The sequence below is a fragment of the Rattus rattus genome, chromosome 5, assembly GCF_011064425.1.
Source record: "Rattus rattus isolate New Zealand chromosome 5, Rrattus_CSIRO_v1, whole genome shotgun sequence".
NCBI lineage: Eukaryota > Metazoa > Chordata > Mammalia > Rodentia > Muridae > Rattus > Rattus rattus.
Window position 1 is genome coordinate 137,876,436 of NC_046158.1, and position 20,952 is coordinate 137,897,387.

Sequence of the window (20,952 nt, forward strand, 5' to 3'; positions counted from 1 at the left end):
TCTCTCTCTGTCTCTCTGTCTTTGTCTTTCTGTCTCTCTGTCTCCCTCTGTCTCTCTGTCTCTGTTTCTCTCTGCTGGTTCTCTCAGGCTGACCTCTGTGCCAGTTTAACTCAAACTGCACAATGCATGCTCTCTCTCTCTGTCTCTGTTTCTCACTGTCTCCCTCTCTCCCTCTCTCCCTCTCCCCCCTCCCTCTCCCTCCCTCTCCCCTCTCCCTCCCCTCTCCCTCCCTCTTCTGGACAGCTGCTAAGGTTTATGACTGGCCTGCCCCTGGGTTTTTTTTTCTTTTTAAGTTCTAATGAAGTTGTTCCTAAGCTTAAAACCAAAAACAACACAAAAGTTAAAAGTATAGTTGGTGACGAAGGGGAAATACTTAGTAATAATTAGCTATAAATTAACATTACATGAATGGATTAATTACCTTTCTTAGTGCTATGCTAGAGTACCTTACAGAAACTTACGGTATTTAAAGATTTATTTACTTTTATGTGTATGGGCCCTTTACCTACATGTCTGTCTGTGCATCATGTGTGCATGGAACCTACAGAGGCCAGAAGAGGGCATCAGCTCCTCTGGAATTGGAGTTACAGACCACGTGGGTGCTGAGAGCCAAACTGGGGTCCTCTGGGAAAGCATCCAGTGCTCCTAACCACTGAACCATCTCCCAGACTCTTGTTTGGTTATTTTTGAAACCATGAACTCCTTCCAGACTAACCTGTTCAACCCATGAGGTCTCGGCTAGCCCTCTCGCAGTTCTACACAGCTTCCTTGGTGAATGCTTGGAGTTCACGACAAGGCAGTATCTCCCCACGGTGGTCTGAAAAGTACCAAATCAGGTTAGCCGGGACCAGTGGCCTGGGTGCAGCATCATAGCCCCTGGCCTAAGCTTCTGGGACAAAGTCCCAGTAGGTGGGATCAGAAACTCCAGTCCCAGCATGGTGTTGCAGTGGGATCCTGGCATGAAACCCATCCAAGAGCACTATTCCAACATATAAAGGTCTGGGACAGAGGGTCCATGCTGTGCACAGCTGGAGATCCGTGACCCTGTGGTTAGTGTCTTTGCCAGAACTGGGAGTGGAAGTAATTTCGTGCCTATATTCCAGAACCTGAGTGCATGGGGCCCTCCCCGGCTTACTGCCTCTAAGAGTCCATTCATCCGAGTTTAAATCTGGTTGCTGGCCAATGTTGCAAGCGCCCCCAGTTCTCACCTGGGGAGAATGATGTGCCTCAATATGACTGCTGCAGAATCTCTTCACATCTGTATGAACATGTGGTTTTATTACATTATCGAGCATGGCTAAGCTACATATGGAGTTCTATGTGTTTATCTGATGTCCTCCCTCTGTCGGTCAAAGGGGACGCTGAATCCCAGTGGCTACAGGACACAGGCCTGGCAGGCCTTGTTGGTGGTCTGGGCTTGGATGGTGATCACCAGGGACTCCTGTCTACACTGACACAGACCCAGGTGGCTGCTGTGTGCCGCCGGCTAGACATCTATGCCCGCTCAGCCCGAAGGCGACAGAAGGCACCCATCAGAGACGTCAGGGATATCTTTGGGGTCTTCACGTCAAGGGTAAGAGCCACTAGGAGCTGTCTTCCTGGGCACAAGAGTGTGTCATGTGCTGGGTGGGGGTGTTTGGGTGCTGCCCTGCCCAGTTCGTGTGTGTTGGTTGCCACCGTGTCCCTGGATGCATCTGCAAGCTTAGGTTCTGTCGCAGTCATTACCAATACAAACTTAACGCTTTCGGTTGTTACGTATTACTTGTATGTTCTGCTGGCACCGAAGCCTGATAATCAAGTTGTGGGCATCTTCTTTCTGGGAGCCATAGGAAGGGCACAACCCTGTGGTTAAAATGACAGGCTCGAAGCTAGACAGTCAGGCCTCCATATTTCTTCCCATCTGCTCAGCTGCTGTGGGATCGTGGCTAAGTAACTCAGCCCCTCAGGGCTTCAGTTGCTCTCCCTGTGAATGGCTCTTATCTCCCAGGCTCTGCGTATTCCCTTCCCACAGAACTTACCGGGTACTGTCTGTAATTTGTATAGGAAGCCGCTCCAGAGAATGGGGACTCAGGAGTGAAATGGACCGAGTTCAATTCTGAGGATTCTGCATCTCCCCTGAGTAAGTGGGCTTCATCCTTCAGGGCCCTGGCAATCCAGGCTGCTTCAGCCTCTCTGTGAAGTAAGGGAATGCACGCCTCTGCACCTTCCTCTGGTTCCTCTCCCTCCAGGAACGGGGCTATCAGGAAGAAACTCCAAGGGGGCATGTTGTTCTGTAAATGGGCCACTTCCTTCAGGCCCACAGGCCTCGGTCCAGAAAATCTGTAGCTAGGTGAACACTTTTGCAGGCCTCAGATAAGAACTCACTTCCTAGGCAATGGGCAGCAGTTAGGACATCACTTCCTGGACAGTGAGCCTGAGTCCTTAGCCTAAGAACTTGCTTTCCTAGTCCAACCTGTCTCTGTGCTTTCATTTTAAAGGACCTGCAGAGCTTAGGGGACCACAGGAGCCGGCTGGGATGGAGGAGGTCTTCAACATGGAGTCTGCTTACTCTGAACAGGCTGCAGTGCTTCTACAGAGGACCTGGTCATCGCCAGAAGGCACCCGTGCCTGGGGCAAGGGATGCCTGCCGGTGAGAATGCTGGCTCTAGGTCTTTGAGCACCACCCCATTCTTCAGTTCCTCATAGCTGCCAGGCTCCCAGGCGCCTATAAGGAAGTTACTGATCATTTCTTCACCTGACTCCCCCTGCAGCTGTTATCTGGGTGGCTTTTGGGTGTCGGGGAGCAGGAATGGGGGTCAGTGGACAGAGGTGTTTGCAGCCAAACCTGACAACCTGAGCTCAGTCCCTGGTCCCACATGGCAGAAGGACAGAACGGACTACTCCAAGTTGTTCTCTGACGAGCACATGTTGTTGTGGCACATGTATGCCTACACACACACACACACACACACACACACACACACACACACACACACACACACACATGAGAACATACACCACAGGAGAACACATATATGTACACAAGCATAAGCACACTTACATGTAGGCTATAATTAAATAAATATTAAATACATTCTACTAATAAAAATAGATTGAAATTTAACTCAGTAATGTATGCAGTGATAAAATACGGGTTTGTAGCCATGGGAGGTTCCATGCAGATCAAGGTCTGGAACCCTCCACTCCATGAAGCACTCCCCATAATACCCTTTTAAAGCAGTCCCTCCCACAGACAGTCAGCAGTATTCTGATTTCTTTCAAGGGACACAGTCTTCCCAGGACCTGCAGTTACCAACGGAGGTTTTCCCTGCCATAGCATGATGTTCTTGAATAACCATGGGATCATTTACAGAGGGCCACCCCCTGGAGGCGTCAGTCCCTAGGCTTCCTGCACACATGCTTGTGGTCTCAGCTTCCCTGGAAGATGAGTACCATTATGCCCTCAGTTTTTGGCAGATAAAAGAGAAATGAGTTTAGAGATATGAAATGGTGAGCTGGCTGGCACAGAAGCCAGAACCTGGGCTTTATAGCTGTCAGGTCCAAGTTGACCCGCTGACCACTACTCCCTACCATTAAGGGGGGTTGCTTCCTGCCTGCAGTGACCTTTATCCCAGAATGAAAGCACTTCAGTTCATCCAAATAGGAATTACACACACACACACACACACACACACACACACACACACACAGAGTTTAAAGACAGAGTCTTATTACATAGCCATGGCTGGCCTGGACTTCGCTTGTAGACAAGGCTAGCCTCAAACACTAGAGTTCTGAGTGCCTCTGCCTCCAGAGTGTTGAGATTAATGGGCAAGTCAGTATTTGAATCTATGAAGTAGGAACCCATGATTTATGTGCTACAGCCTAGTCATAATTATAAAATACAGCTGTGGAATAAAATTTGCCTCAATAAATAAAATGATGAGTGATTGACAAGCGCTTGAATGCCAGCACTCAGGTCATGGAGGCTCTGTGAATTAAAAGCCAACCTGGTCTACATAGTAATATCCTGTATCCAATACATACATACATACATACATACATATAATACACACATGCTTAAATACATACATATACACATACTCACATATACATAAATATATAATACAACACATATATAATTACATACATACACACATACATACACACATATAAAACATACACATACATACATACATACATACATACATACATACATACATATATACTGATGGAGGAAGACACCTGACTCAACTTCTGACCTCCACATGCATGTGATGCATGTGTGTACCTACTTCCACACACGTGTATGTGTATTATATATGCATACATGGCAAAAGAAAAAAAATCTTCCATCTCCTTTGGGCGCTCTAATGGGACACTGTGGAGTGATCTGATCAAGCCTGTCAGGAAGAGAGGCAGAAGACCTGTCCCTCTGGCCACCAAATGCTAAACGCTGCCTGCAGAGCTCCAAAGTGGCCTCTAGGTGGAGCAGCCGAGCAGCCGTCACTTTTCAGTCTATGCTCTCTCAGCTGGCTCGTAGGCAGGAAGGAGAGCTCTGACTGTGGAGGTCAAGGGGTGGAACAGAAGCAGAAACATGGGTGAGAGGAACAAAAGGCAAGAATAGAAGCATGATAAGAGATCCATGGGTGGTCCCTTTCTTCCAGGCCCTTTTGTCTGATTGTAGCTTGCAAAGCAACCTCATACCGGGGCCTTGCAGCCTTGAGTCTGATACAGTGTTGCCCACAAAGGCCTTCCGAGGCTGGTGTGGTTTACAGTTTCCGGTGGAGAACTGGGCTCAGATGTCATCACTCCGCAAGAGGCAGAGCTCGGACTTGAATGCGCTGTGGTTCCTGATCCGGGTCTTACCCACTCTGTGCTTCTCCCACTTAAATGCCCAGGGACCCGCGGATCTTACCCATCATCCCACACACCTCCTGATAGGCTTCTTTACCACCTGCCCTAGAGGTTCAGAATTCCCAAAGGCAGACTGGGTGTGACCAGGATAGGAGACTTGTCTTCGAGGGACATGAAGAAGATCCCTCCCTTGGCCCTGATAGAGCTGACAGCACTCTATGACATCCTAGGCCTGGACCTGAAGAGAAGCAAAGGCGGGAAGTGGAAAGGCGCAGGTGAGCATGTGTGCCAGGAACCTGGCTGCCCCTTCCCACCTGCCACCTTCTGTACCCACCGTTTGCCCCGTGAACTTAGCGTCTGTGTTTTGGTACCTGTAGATTTTTTTTTTCTGCAAGTAAAAAATAGTTCCTAGCCAGTGGCATAGTGAAACTGTAATCTCAGTTTTTGGGAGACTGAGGCAGGAGGATCATGAATTAGTGCCTAGCCTGGGCTACATAGCAAGAATCTGTTTGAAGAAACCAACCAATCAAACAAAACCCAATTCCTGTTCATTTTACCCCATTTCTATTTGAGTAAATACATCATGGAAGCTACAGCACAGATACAAGCAGTGTTCACTTTCAGTGCTCTCTCTCTCTCTCTCTCTCTCTCTCTCTCTCTCTCTCTCTCTCACACACACACACACACACACACACACGCACCTCATGTATGTGTGAGTATATTTTTCCTCTTCATATGATACAATTGTGTGTGGACAGTTTCCTGCACCCTTTCTACAGTACTGTTCCATAGTGAGCAGCTTCCAACGCTGCGACTTAGCCTTTCTTGCCGCATGGGTGAGCTGGACGCTGCTTGCTTGGTTAAGTTCAGGTGTGGCTTTAGCTGTGGGTCGGTCTAGCTCTCCTCCTCTTCCTCCTCTCTGGACCACCAGGCCATCTGAACAGATTCTCCTGGCAAGAGCAGAAACACAGAGGGCAAGCACGCCCACCTAACACATCCAAAGCCTCAGTCTGCATTGTGTAGGCTACTGTGTCAGCGAGCTCCACTGCTCACACGGCCAGGCAGCACACAAAGGGTGGAGGGGCACTCTGCGTCTCCAGTGGGGACACAGCACAGGTTCATACATCAGAGAAGGCGTACAGGAGGAGTGTTGAATATGGAACAATAGTTCTCCTTCTACATATGAGAGAAAATGTGATATTTTTTCTTTCCCTAATCACCATCTGTTCTTCTCCCAAACAACCAACTTTTAGACCCTTTTCTCCCCCTACAGACTCTTTCTATTATGTGTGTCTGTGAGTGTGTGAGTGTGTGAACGTGTGAGTGTGTGGGTGTGTGTATATATATATGTGAGTGTGTACATGTATGTGAGTGTATAAGTGTTTGAGTGTGTATGTGATTGTATGTATGTGTGTGTGTGAATGTGTATGAGTGTGTGTGTGTGAATGTGTGTATATGTGAGTGTGTGTGTGAGTGTATATATGTGTTAGTATGTGCTAGTGTGTGTATATCTAAGTGTGTGTGTGCATGTGAGTGTGTGTATATGTGCATGTGAATATGTGTGAGTGTGTGTATGTGTGTGTAAGTGTGAGTGTGTATATTGTGTGTGTGCATGTGTGTCTTGTGAGTGTGTGTGCATGTGTGTATGTGTGAGTATGTGAGTGTATGTGTGAGTATTTATGTGAGTGTATATGTGTGAGTGTGTATGTATGAGTGTGTGTGAGTGTGTATATGTGAGGGTGTATGTGTGAGTGTGTGTATGTGTGTGTGTGCATGTGTGTGTATATGTAAGTATGCATGTGTGAGTGTGTGTATTGTAAGTGTGTGTGCATGTATGTATTGTGAGTGTGTATGCATGTGTGTATGTGTGTGAGTGTGTATATGTGAGTGTGTATGTGTGAGTGTGTGTGTGAGTGTGAATGTGTGTGATTGTGTATATATGAGTGTATGTGTGTGAGTGTGTATATGTGAGTGTGCATGTGTTATATATGTGAGTATGTATGTGTGAGTGTGTGTATGTGTGAGTGTGTATATGGTATATATGTGAGTGTATATGTGTGAGTGTGTGTATATGTGAATATGTATGTGTGAGTGTGTGTATATGTGAATATGTAGGTGTGAGTGTGTGTATATGTGAATATGTATGTGTGAGTGTGTGTATATGTAAGAGTACATGTGAGTGTGTGTTACATTTAGATTCTGTACATGAGAAAAAGCTCAAGGCATCTGTCCTTTGGAGTCTGGCTTATTTCACATAGCGGGATGATCTCTGTCAGTCTTCCTGTACATGGCATTTCATTCTTCTCTCTGGCTGAATAACAGGTCATCACACCCTGGTACCACAATTTCATACACATCACTGACGGGCATCTAGGCCGGTTCTGTGCAGTACCATGGGTGTGGCCGCGTCTGTGTTTTGCTGGCTTAGCTTCCTGTGGGTGTCTTACTGTAGTCCTATAGTAGGTTTTGTTCAGGCCTATTTTTATTATATGTGGATGAATGCTTTGCCTGCGTGTGTGCCTGTGCAGTGTCCTGCTGATGTCAGAAGAGGGCATCAGATCCTTTGAAACTGGAGTTGCCACCAACCACGTGGGTGCTGGAAACCTCACTGGGGTCTTCTGCAAGAGCAACAAGTGCTCGTAACTGTCGGGCAACCTCTCTAGCTCCAGTTATGTAGGGGGTTTATGTTTTGTTTTGTGAATCACTGTAAGTTTTCCACAGTGGCTTCACCAGCGGGGGTTCCTATCAGCCATGTGTTGTATACGGGTTCATCCCCCCAAATCCTTGCTAGCACTGTCAGCACTCATTGGTTTTGATGACAGCTGTTCCCAATGGATGACATGGAATCTCAGTACAGTTTTGACTGACATTTCTCTGATGAGTAAGGATGTTGAACTTTCCCCCCAAAATATTTACTGGTTATTTGTATTTTTTCCCAGAATTGTCTATTCAATGTGTTAGCCTGTTACTGATGGCACAATTTGGATTTTTGGTATTCAATATTTGGAGTTCTTTGTATATCCTAAACATTGATCCCCTGGTGTGTGTATAGTTTGGCCATGATTTTCTCTAGCTTTGTAGACTGTCTGTCAATTGTTCCCTTCTTTGTCTGGATTTTTTTTCTTGCAGTATTGTTCCCAACCACGTCAGAGCTCTGGTCTCACATTACCGTCTCTGACGCATTTTGAGTTTATTTGGGGGAAAATAATGGCTCTGTTTCATCCTTCTACCTGTGAAATCCAGCTTCCCTGACACTGTTGAAGAGGATTCTTTTCTCTGCCTTTGTCAAACGTTAGGCGGCCATAGCTGGGTGGTTTTATTCCTGGGCCCTGTGCTCTAGCCCAGCTGTCTGTGTGTCTGTTTTTCCGTCTGCCATTTTGTCAGGTCGTCTCTATAGTGTACTTTAGATCAGGTATTGTGAGGTTTCCGATGTTGCTCTTTCTGCTCGGGATTTGATTTAGCCACTCAGATTCTTCTGTGTTCCCATGTGAATTTTAGGATTGCCTGTTTTAGTTCTGAGGAGGGTGTCATTGGAGTACTGACAATCGGTAATATAGCCGTTTCTACAATACTAATTCTGCTAATCCACAAATGTAGGAGGCCTGTCTGTCCTTTAATGTCTCCCTCAATTTATGTCTTCAGTGGTTTTAAGGAAAGTATTTTTAGTTCTGACACTATGTTCCTTCCCATGGCTACACTGTAGTCTATTTAACCATTTCCCTGCTAGAGGGTAAGCACTATACCCATATTTTCCCTGCACCAGTTGTTATATCTAACAGTTTGAATGCCTCAAAGTTTAAAAAAAATTTTTTTGAGACAGAATCTAACAAAATGTAGCCCAGGCTGTCTTTTAGTTTTCTATCCCCCTGCCTCAGCTCCTGGAGTGCTAGGACTACAGGCATGAGCTGCTGTACCCAGTTCTTATTAAGTTCTGGACACACGTTATCATTTAGTGTGTGCTCATCCAACTGTCTCACTCTCAGCACCATACATTCGTGGCTTTGTTGGTACTCTTCAGAGACAGGGGGATGGCGGGTTAGGAAGGTGGCAGGAAGGGTCAAGTAGAAAAAAGAAGGCTGGTGGAAAAAAGAGCGGAAAAGAAGACAGTGAAGGAGTTTGTCTGGGGACAACCTTAAGCCAGGACGGCTGAGACCCCTGGGTCTTGGCCCAGTCCTGCAGAACTAGGTAGTTCCACCCTGGTCTGTTGGCTCGCACTAAGGCGGCAGGATATTTTCCTTTTAGTTCTTCCTTATCCAGGGGGTGGGCTGTGATGTGGCATGCCTGATGTCACCACCATTTCTTCCTTCCTTCCTTCCTTCCTTCCTTCCTTCCTTCCTTCCTTCCTTTCTTATAAGTACACTGTAGCTGTCTTCAGACACACCAGAAGAGGGCACCAGATCACATTACAGATGGCTGTGAGCCACCATGTGATTGCTGGGATTTGAACTCAGGACCTCTGGAAGAGCAGTCAGTGCTCTAACCACTGAGCCATCTCTCCAGCCCGTCACCACCATTTCTGAGGCCAGGTGCTTCAGTTCCACCTCTCTCCAGAGCTCGGTTCTCTGGAGAAATGAGTCTGATTCTATTATTGAGATGCACCCTCTTCTCTTCTGGTCTCCTGCAGACTCCGGCCTTTTTGGGGTGCCCCTTCACAGCCTTCTGGAAGCTGACCACAGAGTCTTCCCCAGCACCCAGGTCCCACTGCTCCTGCAAGCTGTAAGTTGTCCCCAGCTTGGGTTTGCTTAGCCCTTGGAGGGCTGGCTCTGAGGAACATCTGGGAGATGCCTACCACAGGGGAAAGAACCAAGGCTTTAGAGAAGGGGACCTGGGTTCAAATCCTGCCTCTGGTATCTGCTAACTCGGAGAACTGGGTGCAGTTCTGACCTTCTAGATCCTTCCTTTTGATGTCTGTGAGCTGGAGTTCTAACAACAGTCTCCTTTAGTTGAGGATTAAATGAAAAAATGTCTCTGAAGCTCTCAGAAATCACTTGGCTCACACAGTGGTCCGGGAAGCTCGGATAAGCTAAGGATTTGGCTCAGGGGTAGAACCCTTGCCCAACATGGCCATGACCTTGGCTCCATCCCCAGAACCATGGAAACAATAACAGGGGCTCTTGTAGCGCCCTCCCTTCCTGGTTTTCATGACAGACCAATAGGCCCTGCTCAGACCCACTTGTCAGTGGCTGTTAGCTAGAATGATGATTTCTGTCTCTAATAGTTGCTGTCCTGTTTGGAAAAAAGAGGGCTGGACACGGAAGGCATCCTCAGAGTGCCTGGATCCCAGGCCAGGGTCAAGGTAATGGCTGGCTTCTTCCATCTCTAACGGCTGCCTCACCTCTCCAAGCCCTGTGTTGTGTTTGGTTGGGAGAGACTCGTGGTCCCGGCTAGTCTGTGGCCAGACTTCGGTATGGTTGTGGGGTTCCAGGAGACAGAGGGTAGCCCAACAGAGCAGTGGGCTCTGGGGTCGCACTGCCAATACCCATAGAGCGGAGCCCCCCTGCACACTGAGGTTCAACACGGGATGGCATCCCATTCTCACAGCGATGATGTCACGGAAGTGCTGCTGTTATCCTCGCCTTGCAAGAGGACCAGACAGAGTGAGAGGCTTATGAGGGAGCTGTGGGCAACTTCTTGATGGCCCTCCTTTCTCTAGGGGCTGGAGCAGAAGCTGGAGCGAGACTTCTATGCTGGCCTCGTTAGCTGGGACAAGGTTCATCCCAATGATGCATCTGACTTGCTCAAGAGGTTCCTCCGGAAGCTGCCTGCCCCTCTGCTCACAGCCGAATACCTCCCAGCCTTCGCAGCAGTGCCCAGTGCGTGTGACAGTGACGTGCATGTGACAGTGGCCGGAGGGAGGTTGGGGAAGGTGCAGAAGCACGGCAGAGCCTGTGCAGAAATATCTGATGGGGCTGGAAGTGTGTTTGCATGTATGTAAGCATGCCCATGGATGCACAGGCATGTGTGTGGTGGCTATTGGTGCATGTGTCTGTCAAGTGTATGTATTTGTACATGTGTGCACAGACTGACAGGAGAGGAGGGAGATCTGAGGCTTTGGCCTTGTTAACAGTCCTGACATAGACGAGGGACTAGCTAGCTTCAGCTCTTTTCTTAAAAGGTTTATTACGCTTTAAAAGTTTTGTGTGAAAAAAAAAAAAGTGTTGTGTGGGGGGTGGGGTGGGGTGGGCGGAACACACGCCATGGAGCATCTGTGGAGATCAGAGGACAACCTTCAGGAGTCTGGTTTCACGTGGTGTCTGGGGTTCTTGACATCCATGGGCTGGAGCTTGTCAGGTGAATGTAAGTGTGGACACCTGTGTGTGTTGGCCTTTCCATCTATGTGCAGGAGGTCAGACCCTCCTGCATCGCATGCACACACAGATTCCTTCTCTCTCTCTCTCTCTCTCTCTCTCTCTCTCTCTCTCTCTCTCTCTCTCTCTCTCCTCTGTGTCTCACAGCCTCCTCTCAAAACATGCATCATGCCAACTGTCCTCAACACACTTGCAAAAGGACTTGACCCACCTCCTCCTAGGCCCTCCCTCCCTGTAGTAAGACTCCCACAGGGAATGCTCCTCCCTCCTCAGCTTGTCCCCTCATACTCCCAGCCTGCTGCTCTCTGACGAGAAGGGGTTTCCCCCAAACGACTTCACTGCAGCCTGCCAACATTCAAACGTCAGTGCTTCAGGGGACCCCTGACCTGACATGAGATATTGCTCTTCTGTAACTTCCGCCCCTCTTCTTCCTGGAGACTCTGACCTCAGGTGTTGGCTAGCTTTTCCTTTCCAACCTTCATCTTGTGAAAGGTGTCAGGAAACTTGCTGTCTTGCACAAGTGAGCTATCAATGTTCCCTTCCCAGGGTTGACTTTCTGGCCTCTGGCATTCCTGACACTGGGCCATAATTCAGCTCAGTGTCTGTCTGTCTGTCTGGGCATGTATACAGACACACATATGCATGTGTGGGTGCACATGCCTTGAGCATGTGTGCTAGCTTTTTGCTAAGTGTGGTGAGTGTCTTAACCAGCCTGCTTGGGTTTCTGTCTGAGTATGCTAGCCAGGAAGCAGTGGTAAGCCCTGTGGGAAAAGGTCCTGCTAGGCTTTCCAGCCTGGAATTTTCCCCAGAAGGAGGTTAGAGCAACAATGGAGCATCCCTGAGCGTCTTCCTCCCTACCTCCCTCTTCTGCAGACATCCCTGACCTGAAACAGCGCCTACAGGCTCTCCACCTGCTCGTCCTCCTCCTGCCGGAACCCAACCGCAACACCTTGAAGGTAGAAGTGGCTTTTATGTCCTGGTCTCAGGCCTCCGCCTCAGTGCTGGCTCTCTGTTCATATCCTCATCACACGGCCATACCAGGTGTGGTTGTGGTGACCACTGGCCTACACTGTCCTTGTCCGAGAGTCTTCTCCAAAGAAAGCAGGAGGGCTCTCAGAGCACACCTGATCCACTAGGTGCCAGCATCTTCCAGAGCAAGGGCTCTGTGTGCTGAGAAGTCTGGTGAGCAGGGGAGAGATGCGCTCGCTCAGACTACTGTTCCCTGAGAACCTCTCCGAGGCTTTGGTATGCCACGGCCTTGTGCCTCTCAGAGAGGGGCTGGAGCAGTCAGCGCATCCCGGACTCGCTGCTCACTGTCCTTTTCAGCTGTGGGAGGTGTGGTGATGTTAGTGTCCCACCGAGAGCCAGTTTGGGAAGTGGTCCCCTTGGGGGCCCTTTACTGTGTGATCTGGGAGTGGGTGCTGAGGGCTGGGGCTGGGCTGAGGGGCCTGCAGAGGGCCTGAGATCTTCACCTGGGGATTTCTACTCCGTTAGTCACTGAGGACGATGCAGTATTTCGTTGGATTGTTTTGGTGCTATGGGATCTAGCACAGGAGAAGTCATGGGACAGAGGATGTGGGCCCTGTAGGAGCTCAATGGATGGACGGCCTTCCTTCCTTCTTTCCTTCCTTCCTTTTTCTTTCTTTCCCACACCTTTCTTCCTTCCCTTCCCTTTCTTCTTTCTATCTAGCCATCTTTCCATCCATTCATGCATCCACCCATCCATCTTTCCATCCATCCATCCATTAACCCATCCATCTTTCCACCCATCCATCTTTCCATCCATCCCTCCATCCACCTGTCTTTCCATCCACCCATCCATCTTTCCATCCATCCATCTATCCATCCATCCATCTATCCATCCATCCATCTATCCATCCATCTTCCCATCCATCCATTCATCCATCCACCTGTCTTTCCATCCATCCATCCATCCATCCATCCATCCATCTTCCCATCCATCCATCCATTAACCCATCCATCCATCCATCCATCCATCCATCCATCCATCCATCCATCCATCCACCCACCCACTCATCCATCCATCTATCCATCCATCCCTCCCTCCCTCCCTCCCTCTCTCTCTTCATCTTTACTATGTGGCCCTTGGCACATTGTCTAAGCCAGGTCCTTTCTCTGTACAATGGGTCCAACAGTAAAACTCCCTGAGGCACACCAAGGCTGACCTAGTGAGGTGGCAGCTGCTGGGCCAGAGTTACAAGGCGTCGGTGGACGGTAGCTCTGATCCACCCCCTTCTGCTCAGACTCCAATAAAGAGGACTGTGCTGGAGTTTAAGGCGGGTTCTGTGTTCTTCCTTAGGCACTCCTGGAATTCCTCAGGAAGGTGGCAGCCCAGGAGCAGCACAACAAGATGACCTTGTGGAACGTTTCCACAGTGATGGCCCCCAATCTCTTCCTGCCCCGAGGGCGGCCTCCCAAGCTCGCCCAGGGTGAGAAGCAGCTGGCAGAGGGTGCAGCTGAAGTGGTGTGCATGATGGTGCAGTACCAGGACCTGCTTTGGACGGTGAGTGATTGCAGTGGCAGCAGGTCCGTCTGTCTGTCCATCTGTCCATCTGTCCATCACAGTCTCCACCATTCTGTGCTCCCCTGGTGCAGCTGCCCACTCCCTCTATCATGGGCACCATGTTTCATGCCACTACTTAGAGCAATCCCTGGGACTCTGCAGAACTGTGCAGAGGCCAGGATTTTCCTTCCCTGCATTCAAGTCTAAGAAATCTCTATTTTCTTTCCCTACAACCCACACCTCTCACCTCTCAGGCAACTCACAGCACTCCGATCCCCCCCCCCTAGTTTAGTCCAGCTTTGAGGCTCAGGAGCATAGGTCTGGCCCAAGGGGGGCCAAAACCAGACATAGAGGTATCCTTGCCCCCATCGAGAGCATTGCCCTGAAAACATGCAGGGAAGCAGGGGTGGGGTGGGCTTTGCACAGAGGGGGACCAGGTCCTAGTCTGAGGAAGTTGGGGGTGGGACAGAAGCCCTGAGAAGACCCTGCTTTTGCATTCCCACCACACAATTGGTGTCACCCTCGGGGGCTGCTCAGGCCATTTGTTCAATCCGTCAGCCTCCTGTCCATTCGCCCACTGGGCCAAACAATGTTCACCATATCACCCCCCATATCCAACTTCCCACAACTACCCATTTATCCACTTACCAGGCATCTGCCTACCCAGTTGTCCAAACCATCCCCACGTATGCTCCACTCACCCACAAACCCACTAATCTACCAATCTACTTATCTTCTCCATCACCCACCTGATCAGCCACCCATCCATCCGTTATCTGCCCACTCATCCACCCAATGTGCATCTACCCATGTACTCATCGCTCTATCCATCCCTGCCTACTCAACCATGCGCCCATCCACCCTCCCACCCACCCACCTACCTACCATCTATTCATCTTCCCGCTATCCCCATTTATATACCATCCAAATGCTCACCCACTTAGCCATTCGTCATTGCATCACCTGCACACCCACCCACCTATCATGCACCCATTCACTTCCCGTCCATCTACCCCAACCTACCCACCATGTACCCGCCCATCCCCTGTCCTTCACTTCTCCCTCTCTCCATCCACAAGCTAGATTGATCCCTCCAGATCCGAGCAAATGCAGTTTTCTTTAAGCCCCAGATCTCCTGTCCTGAGCCAGCCGCTGTTTTAAATGCATCGTGGGAGGTGGGGAGTGTTGGGGGATAGAGAGAGAGCTCAGTGGTTAAGAGCACATACTGCTCTTCCAGAGGTCCTGGGTTTGATTCTCAGCACCCACAGCGGCTCGCAGCAGTCTACCACTTTCCAGTTCTAGGGATTCTGATGCCCTCTTCTGCCCTCCGTGGGTATCAGGCACATACTTGAGGCACTGTCTTAGAGTTTCAGTGCTGTGAAAAGACCAGAACAAGATTTAATTGGAACTGGCTTACAGGTTTGAAAGTTCAGTCCATTATCATCAAGGCAGGAGCATGGCAGCATCCAGGCAGGCGTGGTGCAGGAGGAGCTGAGAGTTCTACCTCTTGTTCTTGCGAAGGCAGCTAGAAGAAGACTGACTCCCACAGGGTTAGGAGGAGGGTCTCATTGCCCACACCCACAATAACACACTTCCTCCACCAAGGCCACACCTACCCCACCAAGGCCACACCTCCTAATATTGTTACTCCCTGGGCCAAGCATATTCATACCACACACACACACACACACACACACACACACACACACACACACTTAATACATTCCAGCAAAGCATTCAAATGCACCCTGGGTTTCTGCTCAAGCCCTTCCCTCTTCCCGTCCCCTTTCTCCAAAGGCACAGCTTGGTACTAAGAGCCCTCTGCTTATTTTCTTACGACTTAGTTCAGGGTCAATTATTCTGCTGAGAGTCTCCTGCCCGCCCCCAGGCTCCCATGATTCCCTTTTCTCTCTGCATGCAGCCCCCTAAGTTACATTGCTGTTAGAACATAGTGAATTGCAATTTTTAAAGATTTATTTTTATTTTATCTGTATGAGCACTTAGCCTGCATGTATGTGGGCACACCACATATGTTCTTGGTCTCTGCAAAGGTCAAAAGAAGACTTCAGATCCCAAGAGGTGGAGTTCCAGGTGACTGTGGATGCTTGGGACAGACCAGATTTATTTATTTATTTATTTTAATTTATACAAGTACACTGTAGCTGTCTTCAGACACACCAGAAGAGGGCATAAGGTCCCATTAAAGATGGTTGTGAGCCACCAGGTGGTTGCTGGGATTTGAAACTCAGGACCTCTGGAAGAGCAGTCAGTGATCTTAACCATTGAGCCATTTCTCCAGCCTGACAAACCAGGCTCTTGTGGAAGATCTTATCTGCTGAGCCAGCTCTTGGATACTACTTTTTTTTTTTTTATCTGTTTTAGGAAGTTTTTTAAAAAAGAAATTCCTTAAATACTAGTGTTTTTAAGTTTTAGACAGCACAGATGTATACAGCAAGATAGGTATCTCATCGACTTCTCCATGTGTGTCACTGTAATTAGATTTCTACACCCCATTGTCTGTCGCACCTTGGGAAGAGGGTCGCTGGATCTGTGGTAGATTCTCACTGCACAGTGACTGAACTGACCTGCAGGTCTCCAGGAACTCCGCAGGCGCACTCCGCAGGTTAGGGTTCTGAGAGCCTGAGTCCAGTCCAGATGCATTTGGGGGACATCTCTGCATGGTGTGCCAATGAGTAGCCTCTCTCAAGCACAGCTCTGTTCAGAAGCCTCAAGGATTGCTCTACCCTGAATCCAATACTCCGGGGTCCTCATTGGGGCTAAATGTCTAACATCCATTCCTTCAAACTAATGCTCTGGTAGCCACTTCAAGGAGTCAGTTTCAAGCCCTGTGTGGGAGAGACGTGGCCATGGCTGGAACGGGCCTTGCTTTCGACTATCACAGCAACTCGGCCGAAACATGATTTTTCTGGACAGGTCGCCTCTTTCTTGGTAGCTCAAGTGCGAAAACTGAATGACAGTAATTGCCGTCGTTCCCAGCTCTGTGATGGGGGCCTCAAGACTTGGCTGCGGAGGACACACGAAGACAGAGACAAGGCTAGGAACGGGCTTGAAGCGGTGAGTGCCTCCCACACCAGGCGAAGGGAGAGGCGGAGAAACGGTTGAGGGGTGGGCATGCACAACCGCTTGTGACCGCCAGGCGGCGCCAGAGCCGCATTTCAACGATTGAGGAGCCGCTGCTGTGAAACCAGAGGCAGGGGGCGAGGGATGGGAAGCTGGCCTGGTGGGGGGTTCTGGAGGCCACTGACTTGGCCCTAATTTTAGAAGGTCCTTTGTGTGCCTGGGGCGGGGTTCGGGGTTCGGAAAGTGGATGAAGCTGCTTTGTAGGACAGGGATGTGGAAGAATTGAAGATTCTTTCTGGAACACAGAGCAGGAAGGAGTCTTCAACAAGGCTACCTGTGTGTGTGTGTGTGTGTGTGTGTGTGTGTGTGTGTGTGTGTGTGTGTGTGTGTGTGTGTGTGTCTGTGTGTCTGTGTGTGTGTGTGTCTGTCTGTCTGTGTGTTTGTGTGTGTCTGTCTGTCTGTGTCTCTCTGTGTGTCTGTCTGTCTGTATCTGTGTCTGTGTTTCTTTGTGTGTTTGTCACTATCTGTGTCTCTCTGTGTGTATGTCTGTCTGTGTATCTGTCTGTGTGTCTGTGACTGTGAGTGTTGACGAGCCTGGGTGTACATGTGCATATCTGTATGTAGCTCGAATGTAGCTCGTATGTGCTACTGTGTTCATGCATTCCCACACCTGGATGTAGATGTGGGTTTGTGTATGCACGTGACGTTGAATACTGGTCTAACTATTCACGGGTGCATGGATTCCAGGGATGGAAGGGTCTTTCATTGTTCATCCCACATCTCCACCTCCAGACTCCCAAAGTGGCAACGATCCAGGTCCCGGCGACCGGGCCTAGCATGGATCTTCTGCAGGTGCCTCTGAGTCCTAGCACCAGGGTGACCCACGTCCTTAAGCTGTTCACAGAGCACCTCAACCCTGGCTCACAGCCTGAAGAGGGCAGTGAGACCTCAAACAGCCTTCTCTCAGAGTAAGTGCCACCTCCCCGAGGCAGGAGCCTCCCTTCTGGCCTGCAGGGGGTGAGGAGGGGTGGGGCTTGGTCCCTTCCAGCTGTTGGCCATGAGGAGTCACACATGTCTGTCCCTGGCCTTCCCCTTTCTGTGGTGGTCAGCCTTTTTAGAGCTTCTTGGCTCCAAATATTAATGAAAAGGGCCACCATTCGTTACGGCAACTATAGATTGGACACCATGTACAATGCTAAAATGGTAATGAAAGTCCTTAAGAGGGGCTGGAGAGACAGCTCAGTGGTTAAAAGCCCCGACTGCTGTGGTAGAGGACTAGAGTTCCGTTCCCAGCTGCTCACAATCACCTGTAACTCCAGCTCCAGGGTGTACAACAATCTGGCCTCACAGACACCCACACACATGCATGTACGGCACCCTTGTGGCACACATTTAAGCCCAAGCAGAGCAGGCAGAGCTCTGTGAGTTTGAGGCCAGCCTGGTCTACAAAGCAAGTTCCTGGACAGAGACACTCTGTGTCAAAAGAAGAAGAAGAAGAAGAAGAAGAAGAAGAAGAAGAAGAAGAAGAAGAAGAAGAAGAAGAAGAAGAAGAAGAAGAAGAAGAAGAAGAAGAAGAAGAAGAAGAAGAAGAAGAAGAAGAAGAAGAGGAGGAAGAGGAAGAGGAAGAGGAAGAGGAAGAGGAAGAGGAAGAGGAAGAAGAAGAAGAAGAAGAAGAAGAAGAAGAAGAAGAAGAAGAAGAAGAAGAAGAAGAAGAAATGAAAGAAAGAAAGAAGAAACGAAGAAAAAAATAACCAACAAAGACTCTGGCCTTACAGGCTTATGCCATGACAGACAGACAGACAGACTAATTAACTTATATTAAGTAGTCAAATCAAGTTAAAAACCATCCTTTATAAGAAATACAGTGATCACTGTGAATGTGCCCTGAGGTGCCTACTGCAATTTAAGGCACAAACGAGGCTTCCGGGCACAAAAAAATCACATGTGCAACAGTCCCAAGGAAGCAAGAAATGGCGTGGCCAAATGCATCAGAGGGCTGATATGTGGCTGTCATTCCCAGGCACAAGGAGTAGCCGGAGCCCTTGCGAGCTTCCTTCATGGGGTTAGCACAAAGACCCCCAGAGTCTCAGCCCTTAGCAAGTGTCTGACCCAATTCCTTCTGATACGGATGAGAACAACAAAGGCCCAGAGGGGCTAGGGAATGTCCAGGCACAAAGCTAGTCAGGGGTAGATCCTGGAGCTGAATTCAGGATACCTAGAATTATAATCAGATAATTATATATTCGTACCATTATAACTCACACATGATCACACAATGTCTACATTCCTCCTTGGTGCAGAGTCTGCCTCTCACAGCAGGGTGCTCTCTCCTTGTGTCACCCTGACCTCACCCCCTGAGGCCCACTTCTGATGCCCCATGGCAGAGCACCTGGGGCTGATCTTTCCCAAGGACTAACATCTCCCTGCCTCTCCCTGGCTCTCCCTGCCCCGGTGCCAGCCTCCTTCATTGGCTCCAGTTCCCTCAGAAGAGTCCTCAGGCCCTTCCTACTCAACCCACAAATCCTTAAAGATGCTCCTTCCAGACTTGGGGTGATTTTGCCTTCCGTAGCAGAGCCCAGAGTGGGTTTTTCTCTGTCTTACAGTAACACGAAGAAGAAGCCGGTCACCTTTCTTGTTTATGAAGTTGGGGGGAATATTGGTAAGTTCCCTGGTGGGAAGTGAGTCCACAGTGGGGACCCTGCAGGCTTCATCTTCCCTGCTGTGAGGGTCAAGATGAGCAAGACTGAGTTAGAAACTCTTCCTTCGTGGGCAGCTCCACCCAGAGCTGACTCCTGCTTGGAAGAAGACTGATTGGTGTTTGGTATGAAAGCTGTCAGTGCTCCCACGATGCCTCAAGGGCACTCTAGGGGAGAGGAATCTTAGCCCTGACTGTGAGTGCCTTTAGGGATGCTGTAGGCTCTCCAGCATCTGGCTCTCAGGACCCTTGCTTTGTGAGACCAGACACAACACACACACACACACACACACACACACACACACACACACACACACACACACACACACGATGATCCTGGAACTTGAGTAGGGCATTAGAATATCTCAGGGCTGTAATGAGAAATGGTGGTATCTTGTGAACTTGTTTCTAATAAGTTCCCCCATGAAGTTGCTGGTCCAAGGACCAGACTTCCCTCAGAGAGCAGAGAGCCAGTGGTCAAGAAGGGGAGACAACACCAGGTCCAGGAGTTTTGGGTGACTGAAAGATGGCTTTGTGTGGAAGGAGTGGAGGAGGCTAGAGAAAGCATTTCAGGAGCTTGCCAGATCCACCAGGGGCCTCTGGGACTCATGCTCTATGGCCATATTAGAGCTAAAGGCTGCTGGTCTTTGGCACCTCTGGTGTGGATGCCTGGGGAAGAGAGTAAATTTCCTGGCAAAGCATCTTCTACCAACGGAAGTCTCCTCAGAGAAAGGGTAACTGAACCATGGTGAGCTCCTATAACCAGAGAGTGGTACCTTGCCCCGAGAGAGGCTCTTGGAAAGATAACAGCATGTTAACATGTCATGCCATGTTCTCAACCCCTGTGATCTCTTCTCTCCACAGGTGAACATCGCCTGGACCCAGATGCCTATCTCTTGGATTTATACCATGCCAACCCCCATGGCGAATGGGTCATTAGACAGAGCCCCACCTAAGAAACAGCCTGGGAGCAGAGCTGTTCACATGGAAAGACCAGTTCTTTCAAAGTCCCCCTTCCAGGAAATACCTCTTCTACGGCCAATAGCACAGAGCCGGCCTGCCCTTCGCCACATACGGAGAGCCCTGGAGGTACCACACGGGTACCTGCATCTCTACAGGGGTTTGTCCACAATTTCCAGACACAAGGGGAGTAAAAACTGTGGCAGCTCTCTGGAACAGGCAGAAGTTTCCAGAAAATATTGCTCTGGAGGCATCCCCACAGTGTGGAGTGGGAAACCCTGTGTCTTCTCTGAGACCCTAAAGATGCCACAGACAGCCCTAGGATAGCTGCACAGGTGACGGACTTCCCTTTGCACGCCTGTGTCTTAAGTGCTGTTTTACAGAACTGTGTTATCTTGTAGCATAGTAAGTTGCTTCAGCATTAAATGCACAGCTAGCTCAAAGCCCAGTTCACCTGTTCTTCCTAGCCTGGCTCCCGGTGAGTGTAGTCTTTGTGGCAGCCGACTGGAGCTGTGAAAAACTTCTGTGCTATGCCTCTGGGTCTGGTT

The 20,952-nt window shown here is 49.4% G+C and overlaps 1 protein-coding gene across 1 annotated transcript in view; it reads left to right on the forward strand.

Annotated features, from left to right (window-relative positions):
• Positions 1-20,690, forward strand: part of Arhgap40 (Rho GTPase activating protein 40) — a 39,191-nt gene extending 18,501 nt beyond the window's left edge. The window contains exons 3-15 of the mRNA XM_032902441.1: positions 1,356-1,573; positions 2,044-2,119; positions 2,478-2,629; positions 4,946-5,111; positions 9,461-9,552; positions 10,055-10,132; positions 10,490-10,649; positions 12,018-12,100; positions 13,465-13,668; positions 16,603-16,743; positions 17,542-17,717; positions 19,353-19,408; positions 20,309-20,690. Of these exons, the coding sequence (XP_032758332.1) occupies positions 1,356-1,573; positions 2,044-2,119; positions 2,478-2,629; positions 4,946-5,111; positions 9,461-9,552; positions 10,055-10,132; positions 10,490-10,649; positions 12,018-12,100; positions 13,465-13,668; positions 16,603-16,743; positions 17,542-17,717; positions 19,353-19,408; positions 20,309-20,400 (1,694 nt within the window). The 3' untranslated portion in view covers positions 20,401-20,690. The remainder of the gene's footprint in view (positions 1-1,355; positions 1,574-2,043; positions 2,120-2,477; positions 2,630-4,945; positions 5,112-9,460; positions 9,553-10,054; positions 10,133-10,489; positions 10,650-12,017; positions 12,101-13,464; positions 13,669-16,602; positions 16,744-17,541; positions 17,718-19,352; positions 19,409-20,308) is intronic.
• The last annotated feature ends 262 nt before the right edge of the window (positions 20,691-20,952 follow it).